The 19116-nt window shown below is 50.5% G+C and overlaps 1 protein-coding gene across 5 annotated transcripts; it reads left to right on the top strand.

Annotated features, from left to right (window-relative positions):
- The first annotated feature begins 134 nt into the window (after nt 1-134).
- BMI1 (BMI1 proto-oncogene, polycomb ring finger) lies at nt 135-16338 on the top strand. Of its 5 annotated transcripts, XM_061351829.1 has the most exons (14): nt 135-336; nt 1222-1333; nt 1438-1501; nt 1594-1628; nt 2257-2337; nt 10987-11120; nt 11520-11616; nt 12366-12421; nt 12544-12594; nt 12857-12965; nt 13056-13101; nt 13672-13770; nt 14179-14259; nt 14351-16338. In XM_061351829.1, the coding sequence occupies exons 1-14, from the start codon at nt 201-203 to the stop codon at nt 14678-14680; spliced, it is 1431 nt and encodes a 476-aa protein (XP_061207813.1). In that variant the 5' UTR covers nt 135-200; the 3' UTR covers nt 14681-16338. The 5 variants fall into 5 exon arrangements, with proteins under 5 accessions (XP_061207813.1, XP_061207806.1, XP_061207777.1 ...); XM_061351793.1 differs by lacking the exons at nt 135-336; nt 1222-1333; nt 1438-1501; nt 1594-1628; nt 2257-2337 and adding an exon at nt 5207-5894; XM_061351802.1 differs by lacking the exons at nt 135-336; nt 1222-1333; nt 1438-1501; nt 1594-1628; nt 2257-2337 and adding an exon at nt 10321-10454.
- The last annotated feature ends 2778 nt before the right edge of the window (nt 16339-19116 follow it).

Raw genomic sequence — 19116 nt, 5'->3', positions numbered from 1 at the left:
GAGGGGAACCAGCGGGAAGCGAGAGGAACCGGCGATCGTCGACGGTCCCCGACGATTGGCGCCTCCTGCCGCTCACCCCCCCCCCCCTCCACCTCCCCCCCCCCGCCTCCGTCAGAGGCGGCAGCGGCGGCTCCGCCTCGTGGCGGCGATCAGCTGCGCGCGCGTCACGTGGCCGCGTGTCGAAGGTCACGGCGCCCACAATGGAGCTGTCGGCGTACGCGCAGGGAGGGTGGCGGCTGCTGGGCGACCCCCGGCGCTTCCCCCGCCGCTCTTACGCCGCTCTGCTCCGCGCCGCCTTCCGCAGCCTCCTCCTAGGGCACTCCCAGGAAGGGTTGGGTAAGGCGCGGGGACGCGCGGCGGTGTCGTGGCGGGCCGCGGAGCTGCGCGGAGCGCGCAAGGCAGCGCGCTGTGTTCCGCGGCATACACACGGGTGTCTGTGCTGTGAGGTATCCCGTCGCTCGGCACATAGGCACGGGGGGAGTCGCCCTTGAACGGCTCCAGGGTGCCGCTGCGCGGGTGTCATCGCTAATGCGCGTACACTTCGGTAAAGATTAAACCTGTCGACCTTAAATCTCCCGACGGGGGGGGGAGGTCCCGGACGGGGTCCCCCGCGTACTCGTGTTCGTGAAGCAGGGCATAGAGGTGGTTTTCCGCCGGCGCTCCGTTCCGCCCGTGTTTTATTTCGTGCGTAGACCCTTCCTACGGCCACCCCGCCTTGGGGGTACGCGGTCGGGCAATTAATGTTGCGGTGTTAATGATATCGCGGCCGGAGGGAGGGATGTGGTGGTGCGGCCGGGGCCGGCCGGCAGCCCCCGTGCCCCGCCTGGCCGGGGGCTCCGACTCCGCTGCTCGCCTTTGGCGACAGGCTTCGGAGAGGACCTGGCTCAGGAGGGAGGAAATTGAGGTTTTCCTCTTTTTTATCCTGTTTTTTAGCGCTTTTTTTTTTTTTTTTTTTAATGCAAAGTTGATACCGAGGCGGCGGGGCGTGCAGCGCCGGTCAGCCCCGCCTGGCACGGCTTGCACCAGCCAGTGCTTCAGCCCCTCTCTTCCTCCTCCTCGCACTTTGCCTACTTGCTCTGCCCTTTTGGTCCAAGCCCCCACATGTGTTCCGTTTTAAAAGTTTTGCGGGAAAGGTACCGTTCAAAAGGCGAGCAGCAGCTCATGGTACCGTGTGCTGGGATTTGGCATTTAAGTGTGTCGTCAGTAATTCATTTGCTTTAGGCGATCCGGACCTGAAAGATATTGACCCCACGATATTAAAACATTGCCATGCTGCGGCTGCCATGTGTATTCTGGAGGCAGGAAAGCAGAAAGCCGACATATCTGCTATAAGGTACTCATACTTCAAAGCTACCCCCTGTTTCTAGCGGTTGTTACTTTAAACTGGGCTGCTGAGCTACTGTTAACAGAAAACTAATAAATTCTTTTTCCCTCTAGCACATGTCTAGAAGACTGTAAACTGGATAAAGAGAGAATAGAACAGTTTTGCACCGAATATCAGGTTTTAAAACAAATTTTAATATGTTTATGTTTTCTTTCACTCATATGAATTTATTGAGCAATTTTTTTTAATTATTTTTTTTTTTTTTCCAGAAAAACAAGGATGCATTGGAAATCCTGTTGGGAAGGTAGGTCAGTCAGTCAGCACAGATACATAGTTGCAATTACAGCTACTTTGAAACTGTCCTGGAAAACACCTGTACATGCTTTAGGTGATTGAAGTCAGAAATACTGTTCCATTAAAAAAGAAATAAATTTCACATTTTTAACAAACTTTAGCAAAGAGCTCTTGAAACTTTTACTCTTCTTTTCATAATTCTGCTATTAAGAAAACTTTTTGAACTTCTCGAGAAGTATTACAAGGATGGTGAAAAAGTTCTTTATTGATAGACAGTTTGAGAAAGTGCCATTCTCTTGTAGTGTAGGGAGCTTGTAACTGTTGTGTCTTTCAGCATAGGCAGATCTCCTCTCCATATAACTGATGTGTCTTGGCGCTTGGAATATCAGATCAAGGTAATTTGAACACATTGAGGGGTTTCTTTAGTCTGTTTCTGTGCTGTGACCTGACTTTTTCCTGTGTTCTTTGGCCTTAATTTAGAACAATCAACTTCATAAAACTTACCAGCCTTCCTACTTGGTGACCTTAAACGTAGAGGAGGTACTGTACCCCCAGCACCCTCAGGGGAAAAATGCAATTTCACTGTATTTTTTTTTTTAAACAGGCATTGTTGTTTGTTGGTTGTTTTTTTTCTTCAGAACAGTGATTCAGGATCACACCCAGATGTTAGCTTTAGTTGCACAATGGAGCAGTTACAGGTACTTCTTTCCTTCATCATTGTTTCTGTACTTGGCTTTAGTTGTGGATGTAAATGTTTTTAATAACTTGCCTAAGTGAAATAATATATATTATTATTAAAAAAAAAAAATCTATATCCAGTACCAGGAGAGGAGAATCTTCTATTAAAATTATCCAAGTATAGTTTTCTTGTCTTCTCAAATAAAGTTGCAGAGTAACTGATTCTAGTTGTGTGGGGAGTGTTTTACATGTGTGCATAAATATCTTGTCTGTTTTCATAACTTATATGTTCTTAAAAGTTTTATATATATATAAGTTATATATACACACATAATTTTTCTGAAACTGATTTCTCATGCTTTGGATAAATGATTAAGGAAGCTGGATCAGTGGTTTAAATGTGGCACGATTGAAAGTAGAGAACCAACTGAAGGCTCTTCAGTGGTGTAAATGACATGTAAGAAATGTCCTGAAACAAATGTTGATCTTTGTGTAGCGATTTAAATGTGTAACTGAACAATGGAGGTATTGTAATGCTTGGAAGTGACCAAACTGTGGAGGGTTGGGAAGAGGGCTTGGTCAGGGGGAAGAAAAAGTGAGATATTAAAACTTAAGGTTTACACCTCTACTTTTTCAATGTATGTCTCAAAAGTTGTCCTTGTCTTCCTAATGGGTGTTTTTGGTCGGTTGCTGGCTTAGGTAAATCTGAGGTGCTTTGGCTGAGGAATGGTCCTAATACAAAATTGCACTCAAAATATTTTCAGTGTTTTAGAGATGTCTGTAGTACTTCAAAGCACAAAGCAAAGTCAGCTCAGCCATCCTAAGGGCACTGAGGAAATCTTTGTGTTGAGAATAGTGATCAGTTTCAGTAGATTATACACATTAAAAGGTGTGTTCCTCCAATTCCTGCTTTTCTTCCTTCATGGTAAAATAGGGAGCTGTTTAATGGCTTGCTGGCATTGTTCATCAGTTGCAGCATTTCTTTGTGATATAAGGTGCCGGTTTCCTTGCCTCTCTCTGTCTCTGTATATATATAAATACTATGTTCCTTTAGTTGACCTTTTAACAAAAAAAAAAATGTTCTAAGGCGGTGTTTCATCTCTTAGGATTTAGTTGGAAAACTAAAAGATGCTGCAAAAAGTCTGGAAAGAGCGTCTCAGATGTGACTGAAGGAAGGTGCCAGCCCACTGAGTTGAAGTGCTCTCACTCCTACTCTCATTCCTAGGAGTATCTTCTAAATGACAAATGGCTTTCATCTCTTGATGCAAAGTCTTCCTTTTTTTCCTTTTTTTTTCCTTTTTTTTCCTTTTTTTTTTTTTTTTAAGTCCTTGGACATGAATTAATTGAAATATCTGGGGTTTTATGACCGCACTTGGTATTCCTTGGTTGGCTCAATTTTTTTTTATTAACTCGTATTAAATATTTGCCTACATGACATGTCTTCAAGGCATTCCTTCCCTTTCATTTTGTATATTTTTTAGAATGGTCACTGATTATTCTTTAGGCTCTAATAAAGTTTATTCGCTCCTGTTCTTCATGCTCTGCGGGTGAATGAGCTGTACCTAACAGTAAGGTGCTAAGCGTTAGACCGGCTCTGTGAGCCCAAAGTCTCGTCCCCCCTTGCCGCTACCGCGGCGCGGTTGCTCCGTTGTCCACAGCGTTTTGTCAGTTCTCCCCAGCCAGTCTTGAATCCTCTGCAAGAGCGGCGGCTGTACCGGTAACGGAGGCAAGAAGGGCTGTGGAAGCTGCCTGCGGAGCCGGGGCACCCTACGAAAAGCCGCAGCCCGAAGGATCGAGCGGAGCCGGCTGTCGGCTCCAGCCCGACGGCGTCTTCCCGCCCTCGCGGGGCCGCTCCGCGCCCGCCGGCGGGACCGCTGCCGTCCTCTACCGCTCGCCTTGGGCTGCCCCGGCGCCGGTGCCCGCTGCGGAGCACGCCCGCACCTGCAGGCGGGGGCACAGCTGCCCCGAGGAAGAAACGCGGTGGCGGACGGGCCCTCGCCCTGCCGCGGCGCCCGGCGTAGAGCTGGGTTCTTCCCGCCCCGCTGCGCCTCTCCCGGGCTGCGGGCGGCGTCTTTTCCGCGGCGGCGGAGAGCACCAGCGACGGTTTCCCCGCTTCCCTCCCGCCCACTGCGGTGGAAGCACCCGGTGCTCCCCGTCTGCCGGAGGGGGGGAACACCCCGGGTGCCCGCGACAGCCGCTGCGCCGCCGCTCGGGGAAAGGAAGCCTCGGCAGCGGCCCCGAGGGGTCGCGTCGCCCCGACGCCGGCGGCCCCGCAGAGTCCCGGGGCCGCGTGCTGCCGAAGAGCAGCGCTCACGCGGCGGCGGGGGCGCGAGGCCGAGGCGCGGTGCCCCGCGGGGGCCTCGGTCCGGGGCGTGCGGGACGTAACAAGTGCTGGGTGGGGGGCGAGGGCGGCGTGCGGGAACGGCGAGTGTGCGGGCAGAGGGGCTGCGGCGAGGCGAGGATGGAGAGGGCAGCGCCGGGCGGGGTGGGGGACGCACCACGTCGGGTGCGGAGAGCGACGGGGGGGGGTGGTTTAGGCGCGGGACCTGTGGGGCAGCTCGGAGGGGAGCGATGGGCGGTGAGGGCGCGGACAGGCAGCGGAGGAGCTGAAAGGGATCGGCGGTGCGGGCGGAGGGAGCGCGGGGAAGGAGGCACCGGGCTGCTGCGGGAGGGGGGAGAGGGGAGAGGGGAGATCGGGGCCGGGGGTCGGGGCAGGCGGGAGGCGCGGCGTGGAAAAGGAGGCATCGGCGGCGCGCGGGAGAGCGCGTGCAGGGCCGGGGGGAGGGGAGGGAGGAGAGAGGGAAGGAGGGAGGGAGGGAGGGGAGGGGAGGGAGGAGAGACAGGGAGAGAGGAGAAGGAGGGGAGGGGGCGGCGGGCGGGGGAGGGGAGTGTAGGGGGGGGGGAGGCGGAGGGGGAGGAGGCGGCCGGGTTGCGGGATTGGGTCACGGGGAGGCTGCCGGGCCCCGGCGGCAGCGCCGCTAATTCCCAGGCCGCCCTTAAGGAATGAGGCGCCCCACGTGACGCTGGCGGGGCGGGCGAACTCCGAGCCATTTTGGGGACGGTGTCAGTTTCCAGTGTGTGCCTTCAGCGTTGCATTCTTCCCTCCTCCGCCCTCCTCCCGCCCGCCCGCCCGCCCGCCCTCCTTCCCTCCCCGGGTCCCCGCCACCAACTATGAAATAACAACAACAATAATACTCGTACTAATAACAGCAATAATAAAGAGAGGAACGCGAGCGAGGCCGCGAGGCGGAGCGGGGGGCAGAGGGAGAGACAATGGGCTGGTGGAGAGAGGACCCATCCGGACCGGGGAGACTTTGCGCTCCCAGCGCCTGAGCCGCCGGGGCGGCGAACTCGGAGGGAGAGAGAGCGAGAGGGAGCGAGAAGGGCCGGTGGACGACCGGAGGAAACACGGGTGTTTTGTAACTAAAATGCGCGGAGCGCAGCGGCGGCGGCGGCAATAAGCTTATTGCAATTGACAGCGTCTGCAGTTCGTTTCAAGATGGCCGCTTGGCTCACATTCATTTTCTGCTGAACGACTTTTAACTTTCATTGTCTTTTTTGGCCGCTCCGATCATCACCCACCGGCTCCGTTTTCCGGGTACGTATGAAGCGAGGTGTCGCCTTACCAAGGGCGGGGGGCGAAGGGGGCTCGGCGGCGGTTTTCGGCCGGTTTGGGGGCTGCAAAGGGGAGCCTAGGTGTCCCCCGAGCTCTCCGTATGGGAAAAGCGCTGACAGGCTGCTCCAGCCACACACACACACATATAGACACGCAGCAGCAGCAGCAGCAGCCTGTGCACTCGCTCGCGTTGCGCACCCACATTTGCAAATTTTAGTTCCTTTCTTTCTCCACACGCCCCCTAAAACCTTTCTGTGCACATGGCCCCCGAGGAGAATATTTATATTTCCAGACCCTGCTGCCAGCCCGGCCTCAGCGCTCTTTGTTTAAAGGCAGATTTTGATTAAACAGGGACGGTCGTGAAATCTGGAGCTGCCTGGGTCAAGTGATTTCAGTCCTCCCCGAAAGAAATGTGTCTGGGGGAGGTTAAAATGTCAGATAACGCGCCCATTTTATAGAAACAGAGCCAGCGGGGGGTAGCGATCCTCCTGGAGGGGTTGTTAGGCGTTGGGGCGCCCAGCATAAAATGTTATTAACTTAAGTTGGACAAGTACTTGTGTGAAATTGGATGGGTTGTAAGATGGCGGTTCCCAGTTGTTTCCAATGTCTCCTCTTACATTTCTGCTCTAAATGCTCAAGTTTGGGGGGTTTTGCCTGCTGGGAGGGGAGAGGGGTGGTCAGCACGGAGAAATAACTTTCCGGGGGGGGCGAGGGTAGCAGTTTGGCCGCGATCTTGGGGAGCTGGGGCGTGCGGTTTGCTGGAGCCTCTGGAGCAAAGGTGATGTGTCTGTGGGACGCAGGGGGGATTTCTGCTTTTCTTTTCTCTGGTTGGTGTTTTCGGGTTTCTCCTGAGCCCGGGCAGGGTAATTTTACGTTAAATCCTTTGTCACATCTTAGAGGTGTCACGAGTGGGCTCCTCGTGCTGCTGATGGGCAGCCCTGGAAAGTTGCTGGTGTGTGTTTCTTGGAATTGCGTGGCCTTGGCAATATAGAACGCGGGATGTTCCTCTGTGTTTACTGCGAATATTTGCAAACAATGAGGTAAAAATCAGCAGAAAAATCGCATTTCTATGGAAGTGAGGTAGTCACTTTTCAGCCTCGAGAAACTTTGGTTCACTCCTCCACTCTCCAAAAAAGTCAAGGAAAACCTGGCCATGTGTGCCCATTGGCAAGCCTGGTGTGAAAAGGATTTTTTCCCCCCCTTTTTTTTAATTTATTATTATTATTTTTTGGCGTGGTCTGTAGTGGTCAGAGCAGCTTATTTTAGGGGGCTGTCCCGAAGACCAGGGAGATTCTGGAAACAGAGTCCACAGAGTGCCACTGAGCACTCTCAGTGCCTCTGTGTAGTGCGTCCTGGAAACTGAGAGACTGGTGCTGCAGTTTGCCAGAGACACGAAGGCTTGACCTATTTGGTCACTTAGACAGTACAAAATTCACATTTTAGTGTATTTTTTAAGTAGGCAGATCGTGTCCTTCGCCTAGTTCCACAGGCGATTTAGGGGGCTGGGGTCCATTTGCACTCTGTTGCCAATATTCAGGGCTTTCCTCGCTGCTAGACGGCTAGGCAGATATATCCCAGTTCCGTGTGCCCTCTCTGAAGGAAGCATCATCCCCTCCTTTGAAACATATGGGGCCATTCTGAAGCGAAGGAGTAGTAACAGGCTCGACAGTAAAAGTGGCTTTGACTGATAGTGAAGATGCAGAATGACGGCTGCTTTATTCCTGATGTGAAGAGTTTTCCGAGAAGAGATGGGTGCAAAGTACACAGACCTACCTGAGCAATGCTTCTGGGTTTTATGTATGTATTTTCTGTTAGAGACCTGTCAAACGAGGTTTCATAGCTTATTGCTTTTATAGATTTTTAATAGCGTAGCTGATTCCTAGGAGGAGAATGCACCTCTGTTTTTCTTCATTTTGACATAACCCGTTTAAGGCCTCTAAATAATCAGTCGGCTGGCAGTGTTTACTTCTAGCGAGTATTATCTCCACGTATTTTACGTTTAGCTGTTCCGTGTGTCAGTGTGTAAATATATATTGCCCTGGTTAAGAGGGTGTTTGTATTGACTGGGTGAAGTGTTGGTATTCGCCGTGCTGATTATCAGCACGAACATTAAGAAAAAACAGCCTGGAAGGGGTTCCCTCGTACCGAAATGTTAAGCTCAGGCTGGTGTAGTAAAACGTGCTGCCCTCGTGTTACACACCCGCGGGCACAGACACGCGTGATTGTGTGCCTGTACGGGTGGCTTTTGGGGAGAAGTTGGGCGCCTGGTTCAGCTCGCTGGGGAAAATCACTGATTGCAAAGATAGCTCTCAGCACGTTAGAAACGTGCTAACTTTGGGCAATAAATAATTCGCGTTTAGGGGTTGCTTCGACAGAACAGGTTTCACGGTTGAATTTAATCCTCCTCCATTTAGGAAGGGGCTACGCCTGCGTGAAAGAAACGCGTTAATGTCTTGAAAGGTTTGTCCCAGTCTATCAGGGCTGGGAAGGAATTCTTGGTCAGCCTGCTTGCGTGACCTCGGTCACTGCTGGCATTTTTTGGTTCAGATATTTATGAATTATAAGGTAGTGACTTGAACAAATAAAACACAGAACCGTGAAAGCAGCCTGCCCATGTCTAAGCACATAAAGAGACCCCAGAGCCGCCGGCTTCAGGGAGCTGGACGCTTCAGGGAGGAGCGCAAGAGCCCGGGCTCTGCCTTCTCTGGGAAAAGCAAACCCTCGGTATCGGTTTAGTAGTAAGAAGCGGAGGGTCAGGGACCCTGGAAGCGACATTTAAACCGCAGTACAATGCAGCAGGGGTCTCGCTTTCCCACACTAGGAGCTCGGAGCAGCTCGGGGAACCTGGTCTGGCTCGGAGCAGCGTGCACTTCGCCTCTCCGTGTGCTGGCCGGCAGCATTTTGATGCTGGGGAGTTTTTTCTGCTGCTCGTTCGAGGGTTCTTCTGCGGCAGCAAGAGAAGTTTCCTGGCTAGGGTCCCTCGTTGGCGCTGTGCACACTTCTTGAGGAATATTGTACCCCTGTCCTGGGCAGTTTGGCCGAAATTCAGAGCTTTCAGAAAGCTGGCTGTGTTGGGGTTCCCCCCCCCCCCCTTTTCCTTTCCTTTTTTCTTGCTTAACATCGAAGTTTGCGAGTGTCTGGGGAGCACCCTGCATCCTGAGCCTCCTCCAGCCCTCCGGCTGCTGCAGGGAGAGGTGGCTCGCAAGCTCTGCCTCGGGAGAAGTGGGGACCCAGGGCAAGAGCCGGTGTGCTGAGAGCACCGGCATGGGGAAATGGAGGGCTTGCGTTGGAGCAGCGCTCTTACGTTACGTTTTTCAGGATCTAGTCGACAGAAAATAATTTACTCTGCAATTGACGTGGCTGACAGGTTTTCTTTTTTTCCCTGGTGTACTTTCCCCTCTGCCTCTTATTCCCTCTCATTTTGAATAGTATGTGTGCATCTAATGTTGGTGCCAGTGCATCCGATGGGGGTTTATGAGTTTCAGGCTGTGAAAATGACATTTGTTTTTCACTCTTGTCGCTGCATTGTGTTGACAAGGTGTTGATTTAGCTTTAGGAATGATCTGGTCACATGGTCCTTCACATGTTGTCACTAATGGTACCGTTTAAAGTCGGTTTGGGCTTTTCCCCCCACTTCCTTGGTGGGCTTTACTGCTGAAAAGGGGGGTTGTTTAAGGATCCGGAGACTTGTTTTCTCCTGTCCCAACACCTTGCACTGGTGCTGCAAATCTCGTTCCACCTCTTGCAAAACTTTGCACCGCGCTCGCTTCGTCCGCGGGAGGCTTTTCAAACGAGAGTCAAAAGAGGGGAGGGAAGGACAGAGAAAGAGTTGCGGGGTGGGACAGAAAGGAAGGAAGGAAAGAGAGAAAGGAGGGAAGGGGAGAATGGGGAAGAGGGGATGCCGGCGGCGCGGCGCGGGAGCTGGGGCTCTGCACCTCGCCGGCGGTGCGGGGGGCTCGGTCCCGGGAGCGCGGTGCGGCGGAGGGAGGGAGGGAGCGGAGGGGGAGAGGAGCAATCTCAGACCAGCTCCTCGCACCGAGTCGACGTGGAGAGAGGCCCCTGAGAGGATCCGAAATGGCCGAGGCTCGGGAGGAGCCTCTGGCGCTCGCCTCCTCCGGGCTGCGACCCCGAAGCCCGGCTCGGTGCTGGCTGCCCCGCACCGCGCCCCGGCACCCTCCGAGCTGTGGCACCCGGACCCCGCTCGCGCCACCCCCGGCCTCCCCGCCCTCCCCCTCCCCTCGCAACCGGGCTCCCAAACCCCCGCGGGCTCCTCGGCTCTTCCACCCCCTCCGCCAGCCCCGGGCCTCGCGTCCCACCCCCCGGCCCGGCTCGGCTCGGCCCGGCCCGCCCCCCCAGCCCGCCCCCCCGCCCGGCTCTCGTGTGTTCCCAGCGGTGGCAGGATGCCAAGTGTAAGTGTAAGTTGCTATAGCAACCCCCTCGGAGAGCGGAGCAGATCCGGATCGGCACCGAGCAGCAGCGGCAGCCGCCCGGACCCCTCTCGCGGGCCGGCCCCGCCGCCCCGGTGCCCGGCCCCGCTCCGAGGTGCGTGTCCCCCCCTCTGTCCCTCCCCCGCCGCCGCCCCTCCCCGCTCTCCGGAAATGCCAGGGCAGCCGCACCGGGAGGCGCTGGTTCCCCTTTGTGCTGCTCGCCGGCAGCCCGGTGCCCGGCCGGCTCCCCCCTCAGAGCTCCCCTCCGCCCCGCCGCATCGCCGCTGAGCCGCCCGGGGAGCCCGAGCCGGCCGGTGTCCCGCCGCTCCGCGGGGAGAGCCGGTGTCCGCCCAGGAGCGGCGCGGTGGGTGCCGCTGAGCGACCGCGCCTCCGCGGGGCTGCGCCCAGGCCGGCCCGAGGCGGTGCGGAGCCGTGCGGGGCACTCCGCCGGCCTCGGAACCAGCCCTCGGCCGCTGCTCGGCTCCGCGCCGCCGCCGCCGCCGTCTTCCGTCGCCTTCCGCGCTTGGTCTTAGCCTGCGCCGGGGGATGCGGCGGCACTGGGGAAGGGGACGCGTCGGATCTCGGCACCTGGGACGCCGCCGCGCTGGTCCCCGCTGATCGGTCCTCTGTGTGTGTGTGTCTTCCAGAGCCGCCCCTCGCCACGCCAAAATGCACCGAACCACCAGAATCAAAATAACCGAGCTAAACCCCCATCTCATGTGCGTGCTCTGCGGCGGGTACTTCATTGATGCAACAACCATCATAGAGTGCCTCCACTCCTGTAAGTACGACCGGGCGCTCCGCGTTGTTCCCCCGCCGCTTCCCACCTTTCCCGGCATCCCGGGAACACCCTCCCCTCTTCCCCTCCAAGCCCAGACCCCCCGAAGTGCTCGGCCCCGCCGCCCCTCCGCCGCATCGGCGGGCCCGGCCGCGGTGCCGTTTTTTCTGACGACGGCCCTACAGTCTTTGTTAAAGTAATAATATATGTACTCTAAGCGTCTCCTTTTCATGGTAATTACAGCTTATTTGGGTATTTGTTTAGCTTAAGCAGCGCGATGCTGACAATGGACGATTTGCTGTAGCTTGCATAGTTTAGAAAATCGCACCTCCATCTATGCACAGCTGAGTGGCACCTACGGCCATCACTAAAAAAAGCCCTGCTTTCGTGTTTGACTTGCAGTCTGTAAGACCTGTATCGTGCGTTACTTGGAGACCAGCAAGTATTGTCCCATCTGCGATGTCCAAGTTCACAAAACTCGACCACTTTTGAATATAAGGTAGGAGGAAGATGCAGCGTGCACCCTGCTTCTCATATTCCCCTTTATATGGGCAGAGCAGCAGTAGTCCTGTCGATGTTATCTGTCTGCGATTTAAATCTGAAAAGAGTTGTCAATTTACAAGCTAACTCGTGTGTATGCTCTCTATTTGGAGTGTTGTCATTGATTGAAATTGAAGATTTCTCTGCATGCGAGTCAGAAAGTTTTTGTTAGTCCTTATTTGCATATGCCAGACATTGATGCAATGCCTCTACCCTCTCCCCCATTCTCATGGGGACCAGCCCGACAGTTTTTACCTCCACTTTCTCTGCCTCCCAAACAAACTTTGCTCCTGCCATAGCCCTAGTCATGAAAACTCTAGCTGAAACTTCCCAAAAGCCTTTAAAGCATGCTTTTCCCTTCAGAACTGTTTTTGCTGTCAGTGTTACTTTCTGCTCTCGTTATGTTTTAGGGAGGAGATGTAGTTTTTAAGGCCTTCCTTCAGACCAGGAGAGTTCTTTTTCAGTTGTGGTAGCAGAGATGAGTTTTGGTTTATAGCGGTATTCAGAGCAGTGTTGGTTTGATTATAAGCTCTTGTAAGTTAACTTTTTATGATTAGCCTCCCAGTTTGTAGAAGATGCCTCATTGTTGTGAAAGATTATAAATGACGAGCTGCCACTTGGATTAAAATATCGCTTCATCTGCTTAATTTTATATTTTGAGGTTGTTCTTTCCTTTTTTTTTTTCTTTTTTTTTTTTTTTTTCCCCAGGTCAGATAAAACTCTCCAAGATATTGTATACAAGCTAGTACCAGGCCTTTTCAAAAGTAAGTAGCTAAATTGGGCTTTTTGTCAACAGCAGAAAAGCTAAACCAGAGCTGCTGTCTTCTGTCAATGCCAGGAATTACAGAGTAAATACTGAAAGAACAATCTATGCTTTTCCATCTAGATGAAATGAAAAGAAGAAGGGATTTTTATGCTGCTCATCCGTCGGCTGATGGTAAAAGCTTCTCATTTTGCACTTCCATAAATGTAGCATTGACCTAGATGCTTTGCTCTTTCCTTTTGACTTACAAATGATGTCATGTACTGTGACATGATTTTAAGGAATAAACTCAGCATGATAGAAGTTAGGTAGCTTTAATTCATAATCTTACTACGGAGATCTTTTTCCTTCTTTTATTTTTTTCTTGTTATTGAGAATTGCCATTCTTCCTGATTTGAATTTCAAAATGTAAATGATTGTGGAAATTTCTGCGCAGCTGCCAATGGCTCTAATGAAGACAGGGGAGAAGTGGCTGACGAAGACAAAAGAATTATAACAGACGACGAGATAATAAGCTTATCCATTGAATTCTTTGACCAGAATAGGCAAGTTCCAGAATGGTAATATTTTATGTTTGCGTGGCTGAGAGCAGCTCTATTTATGATTTGTGGTAATTATTTCATTTCTTCTCACAGACTGGAACGGAAAGGAAATAAGGAGAAAGAAAAATCAAAGGAAGAGGTAAATAACTTTCCTTTACTCCAGGGGAAGCATAACACACACAAACATTTTTGGGGCAGGTTTGGAGGTGAGAAAAAGACCTAGGTACGTGTATCTAGAACGTGAAAAGCACACCTCCTGTCATGGCGCTAGGGACAGAAGAGGTAAAACATCTTCATACAGCTGTATATGTAAGCAACTTTGTAAAATTAAAAAAACCTGCAGTATTAACTTTAAAGCAGAATATGATTTTTTTGTCAAATTCTGCAATAAAATTGTATTTTAAGAAATATATAAAAATTAATTTAAAAATTAATATATAATGCATATATGTATATCCCAAGAAGGGATTTATTATGACATACAAATCTTTATGTAAAAAATTATTTGCCTTTTTAATTACTTTTTCTGTGTCTGTGATTCATCACTTTATTTCTGTTCTTCCTTCTAAGGCAGCAGAAATTGTTATATTAGAAATTGTCATTAAATAAAGTGCATTTTTCTGAAAGATGGCATAAAATTTGAGAATACAGTTTTGGTGGGAGTAGTGGCCTGTTCTCAGTAGACTGACTTTATCTACTATGCCATTAGGTGAATGACAAAAGATACTTGCGCTGCCCAGCAGCAATGACAGTGATGCACCTAAGAAAGTTCCTGAGGAGTAAAATGGATATACCCAACACTTTCCAGGTACCTCTGGGGAAAGAGGGATTTTTGGTTTTGTAATGAGTCTTGCTATTCCCAGCCCAGTGATGCTGGTGAGCACTCATTTTTCTCATTGCAGCCAGTTCCAGCAAGTATTTCTGGTGTGTGCAATATGTTGATGGGATTACCAACATTATTTTTAAAATATCTATCCAGGCACTTTGGTGACACTCTGTAATTTCTGAATCCTGTAAATGTCTTAGCTATCAAGAAATTGCTCCTTCGCATCTATCTAGTAGATATGAAAATTCCCTATTCCCTGCTGGGTTTGGAATAGCTTCCCCCTCCCCCCCCGCCCAGTTTTCTGATATATGTAACAGCGAGGCTGCTTTCACCTCAGAGCGTTCATATGCTAGGGGTAAATACCTGGTTGCTGTTTCATGTCTTGAACAGATTGATGTGATGTACGAAGAGGAACCTCTGAAGGACTACTACACCCTAATGGATATTGCCTACATCTATACCTGGAGGAGGGTGAGTATCTGATTCCAGTGTACCTCCTCCTGGGGGATGTGGGGCCTGGCCTGGCAAGGGCGCTTACCAGGGTTTGCCCTTTGCCTTGCAGAACGGGCCTCTCCCCCTGAAATACCGCGTCCGACCTACTTGCAAGAGAATGAAGATCAGTCACCAGAGGGAAGGCTTAAATAATAGCGGGGAGCTAGAAAGTGACTCTGGGAGCGACAAGGCGAGCAGCCCAGCGGGAGGCATCCCCTCCACCTCCTCCTGTTTGCCCAGCCCCAACACACCGGTCCAGTCTCCTCACCCCCAGTTCCCCCACATCTCCAGCACCATGAACGGCACCAGCAGCAGCCCCAGCAGTAACCACCAGTCCTCCTTTACCAACAGAGCACGGAAAACATCAATAAATGGCTCCTCAGCCACTTCATCTGGTTGATGTGCCAACCAGGCTACCACCCCCCTGCCCCTTCTTTATATAGATCTCTCCATGCCATTACAGCTTTATAGATGCTAATCCATGTGACTCTCGTCCAAATTGCTTTCTTTTGTAGTGACACTGAACTTGGCTATAAAAGGTGGACTAGGTGACATTCAGGATGGACGTTAATGGAAACGCAAGATTGAAATGTAAATGGTTTTCAGAGGACTGGGAAGCAAACAAAAGTTACACCTTCACCTTGTTCTGAGTGATACCAGTTGTTTCCGTCCCCCATCATCTGGAGTCTCCAGAAGTCAATCCAAATCCCAGGAAGTAGTTTGTTAATCCAGACTAACTCCTCCATTGCGTTCTCTTCAATTGTTATTGTTCTTATGCTGTTTCGTGAACCTGTAGAGAGCAAGTGCTTTTTCATCTTGAAATCCAACAAAATGGAAAGAATATGCATAGAATAATGCATATATGTAGCCATGTCACTGTGAATAACGATTTTTGCGTATTAGCCATTTTGATTCTTATGTTGCATCTTTTACTCCTCTGTTGCTGCGCAGAACCGATCAAAAGAAAAGTAAACTTCAGTTTTACAATCTGTATGCCTAAAAGCGGGTATTACCGTTTTATTTACTGACTTGTTTAAATGATTCGCTTTTGTAAGAATCAGATGGCATTATGCTTATTGTACAATGCCATATTGGTATATGACATAACAGGAAACAGTATTGTATGATATATTTATAAATACTATAAAGAAAATATTGTGTTTCATGCACTCATGATATGGTTGTTAAATTTCCAAACTGGTTCGACCCTTGCAGATGCCGCCTGTTCGAGCTTTGCTCATACTGCAAGAAACACTTTGCGTGTGAGAGCTACAGTATTGGGAAAGCACATTCGAGTCTCTGATATAGCTGGAAGGCAATTTGCAATCTTGAAAGGATTTTACTGGCTTTGTCTTGTTTTTTTTTTTTCTTTTCCAAGTGATATATTTTTACTTTACCAAATGCTGAAGTGATGCAGTGAAGAAAAAAAAAAGTAAAAAAAAAGAAAAAAAAAAAGAGAAGTTGATGGACATGGAAGTTTTTGACCTGTTTGATTACCTTTTTTGATTTGGTGTGGTGGGACTGTGTTTTTCAAAGCACACGGAATCATTAGAGAAGCCATAAACTATTTGGTATAAATTTTATGGAACCAGCAAGTGGCTGGGTGAAGGCATTTTATCTAAATCTGTGTTAATATATATGTATATGGTACAGTACTAACTTCATTGAAATTTAACAGGTACTTTAATATTTCAGATAAATCGTGGAGAATGCCTCCTCTTTAATGGCCTGCAAATAGGTGCATTTTGTTAGAGGCTTCTAAGGGTATTTTGGTTTTGTTTGGTTTTTTTTTTTCTCAGTAGAAGAAACTTTTCCACCATAAAATCTGAACAGCCCAGAACACTTTTCAGTTTGTGCTTTGCTTTGGTCGAACTTCGTGTGTGTTCATCACCCATCAGTTATACATTTGTGAGGGTGTTTATTCTATATGGATATTGTTTCATGTTTGTACGGGAAAATTGTAGTTAAACATTTCATTGTCTCCAGTCTGCAAAAGAAGCACAATTCTTATTGCTTTGTCTTGCTTATAGTCATTAAATCATTACTTTTGCATATAAATTGCTGTTATTTGTCCTGCTTGTTTTTATAGACCAGGTGATTGCAAATCCTCCACAAGGTTCTTGCTTATTGATGTATGATGTCTTGTTAAACAAGAGTTGATATTTTTTTCCTGTAGTAAACATGTACAGTTCAATTTCAACAGTAAAAACTTCAGTTTTATATACACAAATAACTTTCATTTATAGCTGATCAAAGAAATAAACAAATAAAAGGGATAATTCATTGAAAAATAGCAAATGACCTCTGTTGGTAATATGGTGTTAAAGGACAAACATCTTGTTCTCATTGGAAGTTATTCTGAGTGTACAAAAGATTTTAGTGACCAAAAGAGCACTAAAATAACAACAACAAAAAAATGCCTAGAAATCGCCCTGATTTGTTTTGGTTGCCTCCCTTCAAAACATTTGCTGTTCTTTATTTGACCCCGACTTATTCCTGAAAATTAGCAAACGGCGTGTTCCCACAGCCCAGTCAGCCACAGGTTTCACCTCCTGTTTCCTCAGAGCTAGCCCCTGTTAAATTGCACTGCCTTGGAAGGGAAGAATGTGATTTTTCTGATGGCAAGTGCCAGGTTCTTGTGGTGCTCTGGGTCTCTGTTAAAGCCTCAGTGGAACTAAAGAAGTCTTAATGTAAAGATATCTCTCTCCATGTCTATCTTGGCAGTATTCCTTCAACCCTTCAACTGTATGGGTTAATCACACTGTACTGGTTGAATTAGTTCACCCAAAAACGAGCCTTGAGCCTGCAGCAGAGGCGTGTACGTTAGCACATTGATGAAATCGAGCTTATTTGTACTTGAAGTAGCTGATAATCACAACTTTTAGCATCAAAACGGAACTATTATCGGTCTTTGTAGAGTGTCCTTGAAGCATTAAGCAATGAAAGAGGACTCTGAAAATTCCCTCCCAGGTTTACTGAGTTCTTAGAGCAATTTTACCATCTCCTAGCCTGACATCTCCCGTCCTAAAAAGACCAAACCCTTTTCAGCAGCTGTCGTCGGGCTGCAGGAGCCACCAAAGATGTTTGTGCTGCCATGTGAAACTTTTGTTTTGCTGCTGACACTGGGCAGATGGCACTACGATGTGTGTATATTGCTAAGCACAATCGGGAGGACGGTCAAAGACAGCATCTTGATGTTCTAGTTGGGAAGCTAAGCTCTCAACCTCCCCTTTTTCACAGGGTTTTCCTTTGCAGCTTCACAGCGAACGGGTTCCCTTACAAATGTACGGAAATCCTCTCTATTTGGAAAGAATTCTCAGTTCAGTATACGTAAGAAGAACCTTTCCATTATCCGACGTTGCATTTCTATAGATCGGGAGATAGAGCCGAGTCCTGCTGCGTTTTTTCTAAGCTTTTCAACAAGCCATCTGATCAAAGATAGAGTCAGGGGCGGTCTGTGTCCGCTGGAAAATGATGGGTTTCTATCTCGTCCGACCCAATTTTCCGCCCTGGTTGAGGTGTCCGCAGCTCCAAGCAGCGCTTTGTGTCGGGCCGGGACGGGGGAGAGGCGGTAACGATCCAGCCCCGGGGAAGGCGAAGGAGAGAGAGCGTGAAGAGCAGCTCGGGCTCTGGGAGAAGGCGGGCAGAGAGAGGAGGAATGCAGAGATGTGCAGGAAGAGAACTAGAAGGAGCACGACAAGGCGGCCAACCCGAGCTGTCTGTCCCCTGGCGTTGCTCAGAACCACCTCCGATACCGCCTCGCAGAAGGCCGGTGCCGGCGGGCGGGCACCGCCGGGGACCAACCGGACGCCGGTGGCGCCGGGGGCCCGGCAGCACCGGGCGGGCTACGGGGAGCTCCACCCGAAGGCTACGTTCTCCGGTTTTCTGCTAATGACGGGGGCAGTGAAACCCGAAGGCAGAGGCATAGCGAGCGGCAGGCGTCCTGCAGCGGGAGTGATGCTGCGGGTCTTTCCCCCGGCTGCCGAGGGCGTCCCGCCGGTCACCTCCTCCTCCGCCGGGCAGCTGCCCAGGATGCACCCGTTTCACAGGGTATTTTCAAAGCGCGGCCAAAGAAAGTCCTCCCTGGGTCGGTACCGGGTCAAAACCTCTTGTTTTCCACCTCTGTCAACCGTTTTCTTCCTCGAAGCGGTCCCGGACTGCCCGGTCCCCTCGCCCCGGTGGCAGGGAGTTGTACTCCTGCCTTCAACACATCACTTCTGGACTGTTCATCTCTCACCACGCAGGAACTCCTGCAGTTCCGATCTTTGCCACAAAACCGGTTCGCGAGGATCGGTTTACTCGCCGTGCCTGGCTCCGGTTCCCAGCCCTGGTGCGGCGCCGGACGGGCAGGTACCGCCGGGGCAGGGGGGGGGGCTGCTGCCCCGGGGAGCACCTTACGCCCTCCCGGTTTTAAGACGGTGAAATTCTGAGACAGTGTTTACTCAGATAAGTGTTTCCTGTTTCCGCTGTTAATTTTTAACGTTCTTGCTTCTACTCTGGGTACTTGAAACGGATTTCCTTTATTTTACTATGAACAGTTTCTTTTTCGTGCTTTCTGCCGGTCTCCTATCAAGCGGACGCCTTGAGAAGAACCTGCCCTCCCGCCCGCGGGGCCGCGGGTCTCCGCGCTCCCCGGTTCAAAGTCGTTGTCCCACCCCGAGAGCTCCGAGCCACGGCCGCTTTGTGCTTTATTAATTCAAGAATCGCAAGGGTTCTGGCAGCGAGCACTTTTTTCCACCTCCGGCTCCTTCACTCCCTTTCCCCAAGACTAACCGAGGAGCAGAGGAGTCCCACCAGGACAACAGAAAAACCGCTGAAGCCCGGCAGGGACTGGGG

The sequence above is a fragment of the Neopsephotus bourkii genome, unplaced genomic scaffold (assembly GCF_033783945.1).
Source record: "Neopsephotus bourkii isolate Nb327-2 ecotype Australia unplaced genomic scaffold, CSIRO-AGI_Nbou_v1 NB_53, whole genome shotgun sequence".
Classification (NCBI taxonomy): domain Eukaryota; kingdom Metazoa; phylum Chordata; class Aves; order Psittaciformes; family Psittacidae; genus Neopsephotus; species Neopsephotus bourkii.
The sequence above is the reverse complement of the archived record's forward strand: the minus strand, read 5'-3'. Positions and strand labels throughout refer to the sequence as shown.